General features: G+C 59.8%; 1 protein-coding gene across 2 annotated transcripts; it reads left to right on the forward strand.

Annotated features, from left to right (window-relative positions):
* Positions 1 to 3,038: 3,038 nt before the first annotated feature.
* Positions 3,039 to 6,823, forward strand: LOC111097902. 2 transcript variants are annotated; one of them, XM_038551644.1, is made up of 3 exons: positions 3,039 to 3,204; positions 5,287 to 5,419; positions 5,515 to 6,823. In XM_038551644.1, exons 2-3 carry the CDS (start codon positions 5,360 to 5,362, stop codon positions 6,010 to 6,012), a joined length of 558 nt encoding a protein of 185 aa, XP_038407572.1. In that variant the 5' UTR covers positions 3,039 to 3,204; positions 5,287 to 5,359; the 3' UTR covers positions 6,013 to 6,823. The 2 variants fall into 2 exon arrangements, with proteins under 2 accessions (XP_038407572.1, XP_038407571.1); XM_038551643.1 differs by having other exon boundaries at positions 3,039 to 5,419.
* The last annotated feature ends 6,808 nt before the right edge of the window (positions 6,824 to 13,631 follow it).

The following is a 13,631-nucleotide window of genomic DNA, read 5'->3' on the forward strand; positions in this document are numbered from 1 at the left end:
GAGGTTGTCCTACCCAAGAAGAAGGGCCCAATTCTAGGTCAGTCATGGCCAGGGTCCACGGTGTGTGCAAAATGGCCGATCCGGTGGTCTCTGGGGTGTTCACGTGAATGGAGAGAGTGGGAAGGACAATTCCCCGAGATGCGGGGTGGGAAGCAACTGGGCAGACGGACGGAAGGTATGTAGAGTCGGTCCCGATCATGAAGCTTCCAGTGGGTGCAGACATGGGTGAGCATGATGACTTGGACGGGCTTTACTCTGGTCGACTTAAAGCAAATGAGCAAGTGCAGAAGACAAGCGTGGGACAAGGACACAGGTGAGGTGGCTCGGCTCTCTGCTGCTCCTGGGTCGTCACAGAGACTTGCTCAGGTTTGGGGGTCAGTATCGTCTCCAAGGAGTGAGGAACCGGCCAGGCCCAAGGCGCTCAAGCCATGACCCTGCGGGGGCAACTACCCGTTCACTCCCAGCACCGTCCGACATTGGTCTCACGGAGTTCTGTTTCCCACCACGCCGCCGGCCTACCCTGGCCCACCTGGTGCTCTAGACAACGGCAGCGTGACAGCTGGAGCCTCCAGCTGTGCAGCTTCTTTTTTTCTTTTTTTTAAGACTTATTTATTTATTTATGATAGACACAGAGAGAGAGAGAGGCAGAAACACAGGAGGAGGGAGAAGCAGGCTCCATGCAGGGAGCCCAACGTGGGACTCGATCCCGGGTCTCCAGGATCACGCCCTGCGCTGCAGGCGGCGCTAAACCGCTGAGCCACCAGGGCTGCCTGGGACCCAAGATTTAATAAGTGGGAAAGAATCATGTTATCAAACGAACTCACTGGTTACCTTGTGGGCCTAGTGAACCACAACGTCAGCACCACTTGGTTGACAAGATTCTGACAATGAGTCGCTGATAAAACAAACCAAATCTACCCCACTGCCCCCCACTCCTGCCCCTCCCGGGGACCCTGACCAACAAAGGTGGCGCACCGGGACCGCAGTCGTCAGGTAGCTAGGAGAACGAATGCTGTGCAACGGCCGATTAATAATAATGAACGTTTGCATGGAAATAAATAAAGTGCTTCCACATTCTTTATTTGATCTCCGATAAGCCCATGAGTGAGGCAGGAAGGTGTTATTTTTTATAAAGGAGGAAGTGGAGTCTCAGAGAGGTGCCATGAGCTGTCCAAGCTGGTGATAAATGAGAAGAAAACAGGCCTTGGTCTTTGCTCAATCCTTCCTTCATCCTTCTCTCCTTCCTCCCCCCTTCTTCCTCCCTTCCCCTTCCCCTTCCCTCCCCTTCCTCCCCTCCTCTTCTCCCTCCCTCTCTCCTTACATCCTTCCATGAGCTTGTGTTGATTCCTACAGTGACTCAGGCCCTAGGCTTGGAACTGGGGCTCAGAAGATAAATGAGACGTGGTTAGTGCTTTGAAAGAACAGAGTAGAGGAGACAGATGTCTCCAGGGCTAAACATAGACACAGAGTGGAGTCATCACAGAGGGAGGGAAGACACTTAAGTGGACCTTGAAGGGTAAGTGGCATCACCAGGAGGAAGTAATGGAGCCGGGAAGGGCCCCCTGGGCAGAGGGAGCAGAGGGAGCAGAGGGAGCAGAGGGAGCAGAGGGAGCAGAGGGAGCAGAGGGAATAGGGGCCTGAGAAGATCCAGATGCCCCGAGTAGTGGTGAGGAGGGTGGGGAGGATGCCCGGGGTCCCGGGATGGGGGCAGTGAGCTGGAGCCAGCTGAGGAGGGCCTGGGAGGCTGTCCTGGGAGGCCTGGAAGGCGGTGGGGCCCCCGAAAGTGCCTGAGCAAGGGGGTGACTGTCATGGAAAGAGCCATCCCTGGCCGCTCTGGTCTGGCGGCTGCTCAGGGTGAGGTCAGCCTGGACGTGCAGAGAACAGTCAAGAAGCTGATGCAAAGACGACAGGACCTGAGGCAGCGGGGCCGGGGGCGGAGGCTGCAGCTGTCAGCGGCTCCTGCCATTTAGTTCCTTCCTGATGACGCGTCCTTCCTGCTCGTTCCCTGCGGACGTGTCCTCCGCGTCGCCTCTCTGGGCCAAGAGCGCTTCGCCCTCGTCCTGCCTTTCGCCGGGCAACAGCGCCTCGTTCTTCCCTCTTCTCTGGAGCCTGGGTCGCTCCGCCAAGACGGTCAGGGTGAGCAGCGGCCCCCGGAGTGCTGGGGACCCCCCTCAGGGGAGTCCTTCCCGGGGTCAAAGCCTGTCGCGTCTGGACAGGTGCGGGCAACGAGGTGGCTAGAGGCTGGTTGATGGTCCAGCGGCTGTTTTCTTAGGAGAAAAAGGTGGATTTTAGGGAGTGAGAATAATGAGGTCTAAGGTCAAAGGGAAGCAGAGATGCGGGCCTCGCCCAGCACCCGGTCGTGGGTTCACCTGAACCCAGGCCAGCGTGGTCCCGCCCCGGGTCCCTCTGTTCAGCTAGCCCCAGCGGTGTCACTGTCCCCAGAGGGACTTTGGGACCTTGGTCTGCAGGTGCTCCTACAGTGACCGGACCTCCTGGAGCCGCCGCTGTGCTTGTGTAACTGTCTACATGCCTCCCTTTGCTCATCCCCATTGTTTGTTTTCCATTTTTGTGAAGACTTCATTTATTTTAGAGAAAGAGACGACACAGGGAGGGACGGAGAGGGAACGGGACGGAGGGAAAACAATCTGCACACTGAGCGCAGGGCCCGGCCTGGGGCTCGATCCCACACCCCAAGGCCACGGCCTGAGCTGAAACCGGCGGTCAGGCCGAGCCTCCCAGCGCCCTGGTGTTGGTGTTTTAGAGTCAACTCTCTCTAATTGAAGGACCGCGTCCGCCGAGCCTGTGCTCATTTTTAAAGCATCTATTTGTGATTTTTTAAAAAATTCATTATTCAAAACCTAGTACAGGGCAGACCGGTCAGTCCTCCCCAAAGCGTCCAGTGAACATTTCCCCAGTGTGGGCAGGTCTCAGGGGAACGGAGGTAAATCGGGGTTAGTTTGCAGCAAGCAGAGCTCACAGCCCACTGGGGGCGTGGGGTGGGCGCAGAGAGAGGCAGTTATTGTCTGGAACATTCTAAACGCAAAGCGCACATTCAACCCACACCTGCTGGCGCCCGGGCCGGCCGGGCCCTGTGGGCAGCGGGGACGCAGTCCCCGAGCCTAAGTGCTAAGGGACGGGCAGGGCCCAGAGGGGTGAACGGTGTTCCTGGGCTCGGGGAGGGACGGCAGCATTTGAGTGGGGCTGGTAAGGAGAAGTGGGGTATGGGCCGGCCAGGAACAGGGTGGCAGGAAATGGAGCTGCAGGGGTCCTGGGACCGTCGGGTCCCGGGGGGCGGAGGCTGCACGGCTGGTTGCTGGTCACCCCTTCCCACGCTTCGACCCTTGGGCCCTTGGAGCCTCGTGGCCACCGTCACCTGGGGCATAAGTGGAGGCCGCGGGGGCGCAGGGCCCGGTGAAGGCCGCGGGGGCCGCCGCTGCCCCTGCCCGTCTCTGCCTCCCCCCGGCTCGCTCGTGGACAATCACACGTGAGAAAAGACAAGTCAGTTGTGGGCCACTATGAAGCAGGCAAGCCGTCCCTTGGCCTCGCCGCCTGCCGTGGTGACCGGGGGCCCGTGGGTCCCAATGGGTGGCCTGTCCCCACGCCGTGCATGTGCGTGTGTGTGAGCGACTGTGTGCAGCGCGTGCTCGGGGATCGGGTCGCCAGCAAGTCGCAGCCCCCTTCGTGAGAAGCCATCGGGCCTGGGGGGCTGCTGCGCTGCTGTGCTGCTGTGCCGAGAGGTCGCCCCCACGGGTGCCCTGGGATGGGGGATCGAGGCTTCACCCGGGGTGGTCAGCAGCCCTCGAGGCTCTGTGGGTGAGCGGATCGGGGGACCCGCCGGAGTCGCCCTGGGGTCCCCGTCCCATCTCGGAGGGGGTGAGCTCATCCGGTCCAATGCCGCTCCCCTGCTGCCCTTCCACCCGGTGGTGTGGCCGCCCTGGCCCGTCCCGGCCAGCGCCCAGGCCAGGCTCTCGCCCGAGCCTCCGCTCGCAGACTGTGCCCGGGGGACGCCCGCGTGTCAGCTGCAGCATCTGGAGGCCCATGTCCGCGTGTCAGCTGCAGCACCCGCACATCTCCACTGGGCGGGCGGCCGGGAGTCCCCCGATGGGGCGTTGGGGGTCGGTGCAGGGCTGGCCTGCGGGGCAGCAGGCGGTTGTGCCTGGGTCGTAGCTGAGCAGCCACAATGCCCTGCTCCCGCCCGGCTGCTGGGTGCTAAGCCTCGGCCCCGAAGCCGCTGCTCCTCCTGCTCCGCAGCCTCTGTGAGCTTCACGTCTCCCTCCTTTTTGGTCATTGGGCCTGACTGGCTCCTGGGCCAGCGGGGGCAGTGGCCGCAGACTCCCCATCGCCACTCTCATCCCCCTCCTCCCATCCTCCCTTCCTCCCACCTCCTCCCCCTCTTCCCCCTCCTCCCCCTCCTCATTTTGGGAAAAGCCTCTCCCCCTCCCGCCCCACAGTCCTTCCTTCTCTCTCCCGGCCCGTCCCCTGCTTCTCTGACAGAAGCCCAGGGGACCTGTTGAATCCGGAGCCTGCCCCTGTCACAATGACCAAAAGCAACAACAGACCAAAAAGAAAGAGCCAAGGCTCCCCTGTTCCGAGGGTTAGGGGGACTCCACGCAGAATCGGCACCAGGGGGAGGACCTTTGCGGGACAGAGAAGGGGGTCGGCCGCGCCGTCTGCTCCCCGGGTCCGAGCCGTCCTGCGCCCATGCCTGGGCCAGACCCCTGGGCCCAAGCCCCCCCAACCCCCGGGCCACCCCTCTTGCTCTCCTTCCTGTTCTCGCCCCTAATGGCCGGTGCCCCCAACTGCAGGGTCCTTGCTTACGCAATCGTCTCTTGGCCACCGGCCCTGACCCCCGACCCCCCTCGGCTGGGCTCTGGCCTCACGCATGTCCAGCAGACCCCGCCGACCGCCATCCTTCGCGCGGGAGCAGCCTCCTGCGGGGCGGATGCTTCTGGCCCCTCAGTGACAAGGACACACAGACTTCTGTGGCTCGCGCCCCAGCTTTCCTTGCTATCGTTGTTCTTAGTTTGGATAAATGACGCATTCACGTGGTTTAAGATTCCAAGGCAACAAGGGTGCACACAGAAAAGCCCGTGTGCGCCACCTTCCAGCCACCAGGACTCGCCCCGGGGGGACCCAGGAGGGACCCCTGACCCCTACGTCCGCTCACGAAGTGTTCGGTACAAGGGCAAGCAAACGCATGTGTCCTGTCCTTTCTCCTCCCCGTTATTCTTCATACACCCGGGGCTTCCCACACATGTTCATTGGCGCCGTGTTTTTCTCACGTAGAGATAGAGCTACGGCTTGGGGAGGATTTCCAGTGAATGCACATTACGTGACCTACGTAAAGAAGCCTCGGTGGATGGGCGTGGAGCTGCCTTCCAGTTCTGTGCTGCTCCGGGCGGCCCTGCCCTCGAAACCTGTACGGGTGCCATTTGCACACTTTGGGGGCGCACCTGTTAATGGAAATCCCTGGAGGTGGGGTCACTGGCTCACCGAGAGTGGTAACCGCTCCAGGTGCCCGTCCTGGGCTCGTCCCGGCTCACTCTCTCGCCGGCCATGAAGAGGCTCCGCTTCCTACAGGGCGCTCCACGTGTGTTCCTAGGAATCCTCTGGGCCGCCTGCAAGTTGGGTGGGACGGAGAGGCCCTCGGGGTCCCCGGGAGCGGGGTGCTGGGTCCCGGGTACCGTGGGCGAGGGAGCGTCACTCCGTGGCCCGAGGAGGCTTCGTGAAGGTGGGGCTGGTACCGAAGCAGGAGCTCGCCGGGCAGGGGGAAAGGCCTGTGTGGCCCTGTCTTCCTGGCATTTTACTCCTAAGAGGTGTTCAGGGACACCTGAGGGCGCGCTCTGCAGCGTCAGCCCTGAGAGCGGAGACCGGAGGGCCATGCGAGGGTCGGGTCCACGCGGACGAGTGCTGCGGAGAAGCAGAGTGGCCGTCACGCTCGCCGCCAGACGGGGCCCTGGTACCAGCAGCCGGCAGCGACTGCCTGTCACGCGCGTCGGTGAGGCCCGTTGATCCCATACGCCGACCCCTGCGTGGGGCGCTGTCGTCTCCCACTTACAGGTGAGAACACGGAGGCTCCGCGGAGACGAGAAGCCTGGCACAGGCGCACGACAAGGGAGCGGCAGGGGTGCGCGAGGGCCCGTGGCTCCAGAGTGTCCCCCTGACCTGCCGGGGACCCCGCTGACCCCACAGCCCCGCAGGTGTCGCTGGGAGGAAGTGGTTACGGCTGCTCGCACGTGAGGCTGAGGAAGTTGTATGATCCTTTTTTGGAGGAAATATAGAAAATCTATCACGGCAGGGAAAAACATGTGCTAAATAATATAACGGGGGGGAAGCTGCACATGTGATGGTTTATCTATTTATTATTATCATTATTAAACAATATTTTATTTATTTATTCATGAGAAACACACACGCACAGAGACAGAGAGAGGGAGGCAGAGACACAGGCAGAGGGAGAAGCAGGCTCCATGCAGGGAGCCCAACGCAGGACTCGATCCCGGGACCCTGGGGTCACGCCCTGGGCTGAAGGCGGCGCTAACCGCTGAGCCCCCGCTGCCCACGTGCTGGTTTAGATGTGGTGACCGCAGCCGTGCAAAAATAGAAACGGCTGTGGGTGTGTTGACTTTTCTATCCAGAAAATTGTAGGACGTCCCGGGTTTGCTTCTGGTTGTTGTCAGTCCTATATGGGTTGCTGTGTTCTGACTTCAGGAAAGTTGGGGAAATATGGCTACTTTATTAAAATTAAAGACTATATATATATATATTTAAAGATGTTATTTATTTATTCATGAGACACACACAGAGAGAGAGAGAGAGAGGCAGAGACACAGGCAGAGGGAGCAGCAGGCTCCATGCAGGGAGCCCAACGTGGGCCTCGCTCCTGGGACCTGGGATCACGCCCAGGGCCGAAGGTGGAGCTAAACTACTGAGCCACCCGGGCTGCCCAAGACTATATATTTTTAAAGTTTTTATTTACTTATTTTAGAAAAAGGAGCGTGTGCGTGCGTGTGGGGAGGGGAGGGGAGCGGCAAGCAGACGCGTGCTGATCGCAGCCCACGCCTGAGCTGAAACCAAGAGCCGGGCCCTTAACCGACTGAGCCCCCCAGGCGCCCCAAAACTAAAGACTATATTGAAGACATTTTCAGTAGTTATTGTATTTTTGATACCGTGAACATCTAAATCTATTACGGAGCAAACACTGGGATCTCGGGATATAATGACTAATACACATTTTGGTCTTTCTCCCTGGCTCCTGACCAGAGAGACCTGAAAACCTTTGTAATTTCCTTAGTGATAAAGGTTCTGGGAGCACCTTCTGTTCTAATATTTGTTCTTTGACCCTCGTGTCCGACACAGGATTCCTAAATGCCTTGGGGCTGCCCAGGGAACAGGAGCATCCAGTGATGTAGTGAGGAGACTCCGGGCCCCCACCCCCGACCCCCCACGCCCCCCACCCCCCCTGCCCCGAAATTCAGGTGGGGGCCGGAAACCAGAAGGCCCAGGCCCTGAACCCCTGAACTCGGAGGAGGGTGGGGACTGAGTTAATAATTGATGGAGCAGGATGAGAAAGCCTCCCTGCAAATCCCTGCCCCCGGGTGGGGTGCTTACAGTCTGCTGCTTCCGGAGGTGCTGAGGGCTTAGTGCCTCCCGAGGGCGTGGCCGCCCGGCACCTGCTCCATGCGGGCCTTTACCTGCAGCCCCTGACCTAGTGAGTCCAGCATTTTCCTGAATTCCGGGAGCGTCCCAGCGGGTCATCCACCCCGAGCCGCGGCCGGTGAGAACCTTTGCTGCCTGGGGGCCGCCGCTTGCTGGCACCTGGACCCTAACCTGGGGGGCCCTGATGCTGACCGGATGGCGCGGCGCCCAGCTGGGTCACGGACCGGCGGCGCGGGGAGCCGTTCCCTGCACACGCACCAGTGTTGTCACGGGCAATGACATTTTTGTTTTAACTATGAAACTTGGAAAACCCAAGGGGTGATACTTGATACAAATCCAGGAGGTTAAGGAAGCAGAGGTTTTCAGAGGGTATCGCGGCCTCGCTAATTAACGTAAATTGATATCCATGTCCTGCTGCTCACTCGGGGGCTGCTGCCGTCATTGGATTTCTGCGGTGATTGTTCCTTAAAGGTTAGCCTCGCCCTCCACGTGATAGTTTTCCAGGGGCGCCGGGTGCCGAATCGGGAGGGGGCCCAGGATTGTTCCAGGGACCGTAACAGCTCTGACTGGTGATTGCAGACACGTCACGTGGAATTCCTTTACTTGCTCATTTGTTCATCCTGCCTTCCCGTTAGGTTTTTTTTTTTTTTTTTTTTTTAACTCATTTCACTCACTCACCCATTCCCTCAGTCCCTGCTCCCTGACCTATCCTGCGCCCACTGTGCCAGCTTCTGAGCTGGGCGGGAGCAGCAAGTGGCCCGTGACACTTGTCCCCGCCCAGGAAGGCTTCGCGGGCAGAGAAACATGAACGAGCAGTGGTGATTCCAGAAACTCCAGAGCTGCTTCTCTGCGTCCAGGAGGTGTGCTCGGCCGCTGGGCACTGTCACGGCCGCGACAGGGAGCTGTGCGGTCCTGCCCCTGCGGCGCTCCCGCTGGGTCGTGGGGCCAGGGAGCAACCAGGAAGAAAACCCTTAAAAATTACCATTACTGGGCAGCCCAGGGCCTCCGGGGTGGAGCGGTCGCCTTTGGCCCAGGGCCTGATCCTGGAGACCCTGGATCGAGTCCCGCATCGGGCTCCCTGCATGGAGCCTGCTTCTCCCTCCGCCTGTGTCTTGGCCTCTCTCTGTGTCTCTCATGAATAAATAAATAAAATCTTTTTAAAAAATAAAAAAAGGGGCGCCTGGGTGGCTCAGCAGTTGAGCATCTGCCTTCGGCCCAGGGCCTGATCCTGGAGACCCGGGATCGAGTCCCGCGTCGGGCTCCCAGCATGCAGCCTGCTTCTCCCTCCACCTGTGTCTCTGCCTCTCTTTCTTTCATGAATGAATAAATAAAATTCTTTTTAAAAAAATTTAAAAAAAATCCCTGAACCATCATTTCTAAGGGGATTAAGCAGCATTCTGGGACGAAGAATAACAGGCCAGATTTTCTGGGCAGTGAGGGACACGTTCACCAGGAACTGTGGGAGCAGGGAGGGGCAGCTAATGCGATGCACCCGAGTAGTCAGGGAAGGCCTTGCCAAGGGTTTCCCCCCAAACAGAGTCTGCAAATGTAGGGAAGAGTTCAACGGGGTGGAATGCAGCGATGGGCAATCCCAAGGAGAGAACTGGGGTGCAAGGACTCGGAGGAGCCAAGGAGACAGCAGGATCCACTCCCTGGGAGGTTGGCAGGTGCCTCGGCGACAGGTGGCAGAGAGGATGAGACGAGGCTGGAGAGACAGGGCAAGGCCACACCCCGGGGCCACCATGCCAGGCGGGAGCAGCTGGCCGTGTGTCTGGGCGGGGGGGGGGGGGGGGGGGGGGGGGGGGGGCTAAAACGGAAAGCCCTCCGAGCCATGGCCCTAGGCACGTAGGATCCCCGTCGCTTCTCGTGGGTCCGTAATGCCAAACCGGTTGCATGTTATGCTGTGATTACATTGTATGCATGTAAGACGCATTGTAGGCTGCTTGCTGAAGATTTAACCGCTTTTCTTTTTTTCATTTCTAGAGAAAGAGGAACTTAAAAGTCCTCTTGGGGTAATCCACCTTTAGCTGCCTAAAGGCTGCTCCTTCACCTTTGCGGGGCACGTGGAGGGCATCTGGAGGCATGTAACAGGGCACTTTGGGCTCCCTCCAATCGTGGCGGGTACACAGGCATCCGGGGGCCACCCTGTGCTCCGGAGCCCTTGGCAGGCCGGGACCTCGCAGGGCAGCTATGGGGGAAACCTGGGGTGCGCGTGGGCCGCTCAGCGACGGAGCCAGACACTCACAGAGGCCGGGGACCAGCTGTGCAGGTCGTCGTCTGTGGGGGAGAGTTGGGGGGGTTGTGGGGGTGGGTGCCCCCACCCCCTCCCTGGCGCTGGGGAACCCTGGAGAGACAGCCCCTGGGGGGGGCAGGGGGCTCCTTGCTGGTCAGGCACCGGGTTTCTCAAGTCTGTGGGTTTGATTTGAAAAACAAAGAAGTGAAATGACGTCCTGCCCTGGGAGATAAGACAGGGAGAGGGAGGTGACACTGGAAGGACAGCTCGCTAGGTCCTAGAGGGCCGGGCTCCCCTGGGCCCAGCGCGGCAGGAGCTGGGGCTGAAGAGCCCCTAGGTTTTGCGGGTGTAGCCCCTCCCGGGGGTGGTTGCAGATGGGACAATGGAGGCCCAGAGGAGTGAGCGACTTGCCCTGGATGATTCTGCGAGAAGGAGGCAGGACAGGGGGTGACCTCAGGTGGCCCAGTCCCCTAGGCAGAGCTGCTCAGGCTCCAGCAAAGGGCTGCTATGGTGCAGTGAGGGGGTGAGGAAGGAGAAGGGGGGTGGGGGGGCAGAGGGGAGGGGGGCAGGGAGAGGGGAGACGATCCAATGGGGAGGAGGGAAGGGCAGCGCCCAGACCCACCTCTTAGACCTTCATTGCGGGTCTTTGTTTTTTCTCTAAGTTTCTCCACGTCCCAAAGAAGGTGCTGCTTTGCCGGCCTGATTGTGTTTCCACCACAACTTGGGCCCGCGACACAGCACAAGATTCAGAAAGAAAAAGAGCAAGCCCATTGCTGCGTGTTGTGATAATACGAGTCTGTGTCCCCCCCACCCCCCCCCCACCCCCGCGGTGACCTGCGGGGACAGCCCTGAACGCCTTCTGCTCTGCTGAGCCCAGGGGGGCGGCCGCCGTCCAGGAACAGCTGGGCCGATTCGCCGATTCATGTAGAACAAAGGCGGCTCTTCTGCTGGTCGGGGCGGGCGTGGGGCCGGGGTGGGCGTGGGGCCAGCGGGGCCTGGCCCCTCGCTGGGAAGCGGCTTCTAGAGCGGCTGCCAACAGTGTCGGTGCCCTGCATGCGCCCGGCCCCGCGCCCCGGAGCCTGGCTCCGCACTGACGTCCAGCTGTCTGTCCCAGCTCTGCCACATCCGGGCGGTGCAGCCCAGCAGGTGCTGTCCTGCTGCTGCCTGGTCCCCCGTTCTGGAACTGTGCCCTGGCCGCACACGTGCTGGCACCTGCTCACTCCTCCTACGTGCCCCCACGGCCTGGCCCGGGCCCCCGAGGGATGCCAGCGATGTTCGCAGAGCCTGTTCCACGCAGCCAACGGTGGACACGGGTCAGCTCATTTCCTTTTCCCACAGCTCTCGGAGGTGGGCACAGTTATCAGACGCAGAACTGGGGGCCGGGAGGTGTCCTCCGAGGCCTGGCCCACCGCCCTGGCTGCGGTCTTCTTGGCGCCCATCGAATCCCCTGGCCTCCTTCCCACCCACCCGAGCTCCTTTATCTTAGTTCCTCTCTCAGCCCACTGGCAGGGTCTGTTCCCCGGGCCACAGGCTTGCGGCCTACGGCTGATCCATCCCTCTGCCCTTGGCCCTGAGCGGAGGGCTTGGCACGTAACTAGTGCTCAGAAAAGCAGTGAGTAAATAATAAGTAAGGAAAAAACACAGACCGTGAACTTCTTCTGTGGGTACATCAGAGAATGCGAGAAAAGCACTGCCTCAAAGACTTTGTTTTTGGTGCCTGTGTGCGTGTGCAAGTGCGTGTGTAAGGGGTTTTATGAGTTACCTCTTATTTCTAAGCCACAGCAGTTTATAACCTTTCCTAAAATAGAGCTACAGTTCTTAACCCCGAATACCTTCCATATGAATAAATGGGGGGGTGACCACAAAGCACCGTGCAAAGCAAACGACGCCTGATCCCAGAAGGAGAGGCTGCCCCACCCCCCCCCCGACTGTCTTCATTCGGGCTCCAGGAGGAACCTGGGCATCGGGGGCGCATCTGGGCTCAGATTCCAGTTCTCCCCCAGCTGTGGAAACGCAGGCAGGTTGTGTATGTTTTCTGAGCCTGTTCCTGTATTCGGGACATTGAAGATCACGCCCCGCTAAGAGGTGCTTCTAAGGCTTCACTGACTGGCAGAGTAAGGGGACCAGTAAGCACCGCTCGCCCGGGAGTTATAATTTTTTTTTTAATAAGATAATTTTTATTGGTGTTCAATTTACCAACATACAGAATAACACCCAGTGCTCATCCCATCAAGTGTCCCCCTCAGTTATAATTTTAAGTTTAGTTTTTATCGACACCAGGCCAGTCGCGGACAGGCAGCTGGGGGGGGGGGAAGCAGCCGTGGCCCCCCCTGCCGGACCAGACTCCTTCCTCCTCCCTCCTCCCGGCTCATCCTCCTCCAGCCTCCACACCTTTGCTCCTTTGTGCCTGGAGCAGAAGAGGACGCTGTCCTCACCTGTCTCAGCCTTCCTGTGGCCACGTGGCACTGCCTCCCCTGCCTCCCCCTCCCTCCCCTCTCTCTCCTCTCTCCCCTCCCTCCCCTCCCTCCCCCCCCCCCCTGCTCTCCAGCTACAGGTTATGTGGGAGCAGCCAGGTGTGTGCAATATGACCCTGTCTCTCTGGCCACAGTCACTGGGTGAGGGGTAGGCGTCTGACCCAGGTCAGCCGGGGGCCACGGACGGTCACCCAGCCCCATGGTAAGGGCCATCTGGCGGGAAGCAGACACGCTTGTCCCATTTTGAGGCAGGATAACGAGAGATGCGTAGAGACAGGAGATGGAGTCACCCCGGTGCTCAGGCCCGCCTCTGCACTCCCCCCGGGCGGCTGCACCCCTGCCCCGAGGGCTCTGCGGGGTGTGCAGGGTCCCCAAGAGCCCCACGTCAGCGCATCCTCGCACACATCCTGACTTGCGCTCTGCTCTGGGAACCCGCTGTAGGGGACTCCAGGCTCCCTAGACGCTCGCCCTGATAGCTTCTTTTCCCGAGGCGAGCTTCAGGAAGGGCTGCATCCTAGAGCCCTAGGGCACCTCGAGTTCTTGAGTTCTTCCCTGGCCAGTCCATCCTGCTCTCTGAGTTTCTCGGCACTCATTTGCCCACATCCGTCACCCCATTTAACGAAGGTCCCACGGGCGTTCTCTGTGGAAGGTGGTCACCTCCAGATGGTGGTCTTAGCCTTCACAGGCGGCCAGTCCTCACAGGCCCAGTGAATTAACCATGGTCATCATGTCCCAAACTTTATTTCCGAATTCTGCTTGGTTTCGGTGTCCATCCCTGATACTGTCAACTGTTTTGGGGGTGGGGTGGGGGTTATGGTACCAACACAGGTGCCACGTGAGGCCCCACTCCTGTGAGTGGGAAGAGGCATGCTCACAAAGGGAAGCAACACCCCCAAATTATCTGGGTGTGGCCTCACTCCTGGGGGAGGTGGTGGGGAGGTGGTCTTCTGGCAAAAGGATCCATCAAAGTCCTTCCTTGAGAGGGGATCCATGTGCTCCAGGACAGAGGACATCCACTCTGAAGGTGAGGATCCAGAGCAGAAAGGCCTTACAGATGCCCAGAGCCAGCGGGGAGGGGGGTACAAACAGGAGTCTGGAAAGATGAGAATAAGACACCAAGGCACAGGGGACTTGTTAGCACCCATGCGAGGCCACCTGGGCCCTCCCTGACTAGCCGGCCAGGCCAAGATCTATCTATCCTGGCCAGCTGTGGAGTCGCAGCGCAAAGCACTAGAAGTTGCTCGGCCCTCCAGTACAAGTACCTG

This window comes from Canis lupus, chromosome 11 (genome assembly GCF_011100685.1).
Source record: "Canis lupus familiaris isolate Mischka breed German Shepherd chromosome 11, alternate assembly UU_Cfam_GSD_1.0, whole genome shotgun sequence".
In the NCBI taxonomy this organism is placed as follows: Eukaryota; Metazoa; Chordata; class Mammalia; order Carnivora; family Canidae; genus Canis; species Canis lupus.

Excerpts from the sequence above, each read along its gene's own strand:
- LOC111097902 (XM_038551643.1), top strand. The coding sequence starts at position 5,033 with ATGACGCATTCACGTGGTTTAAGATTCCAAGGCAACAAGGGTGCACAC. Across the intron at positions 5,420-5,514 it reads CGGCCCTGCCCTCGAAACCT|GTGCCCGTCCTGGGCTCGTC; the intron begins GTACGGGTGCCA and ends TAACCGCTCCAG.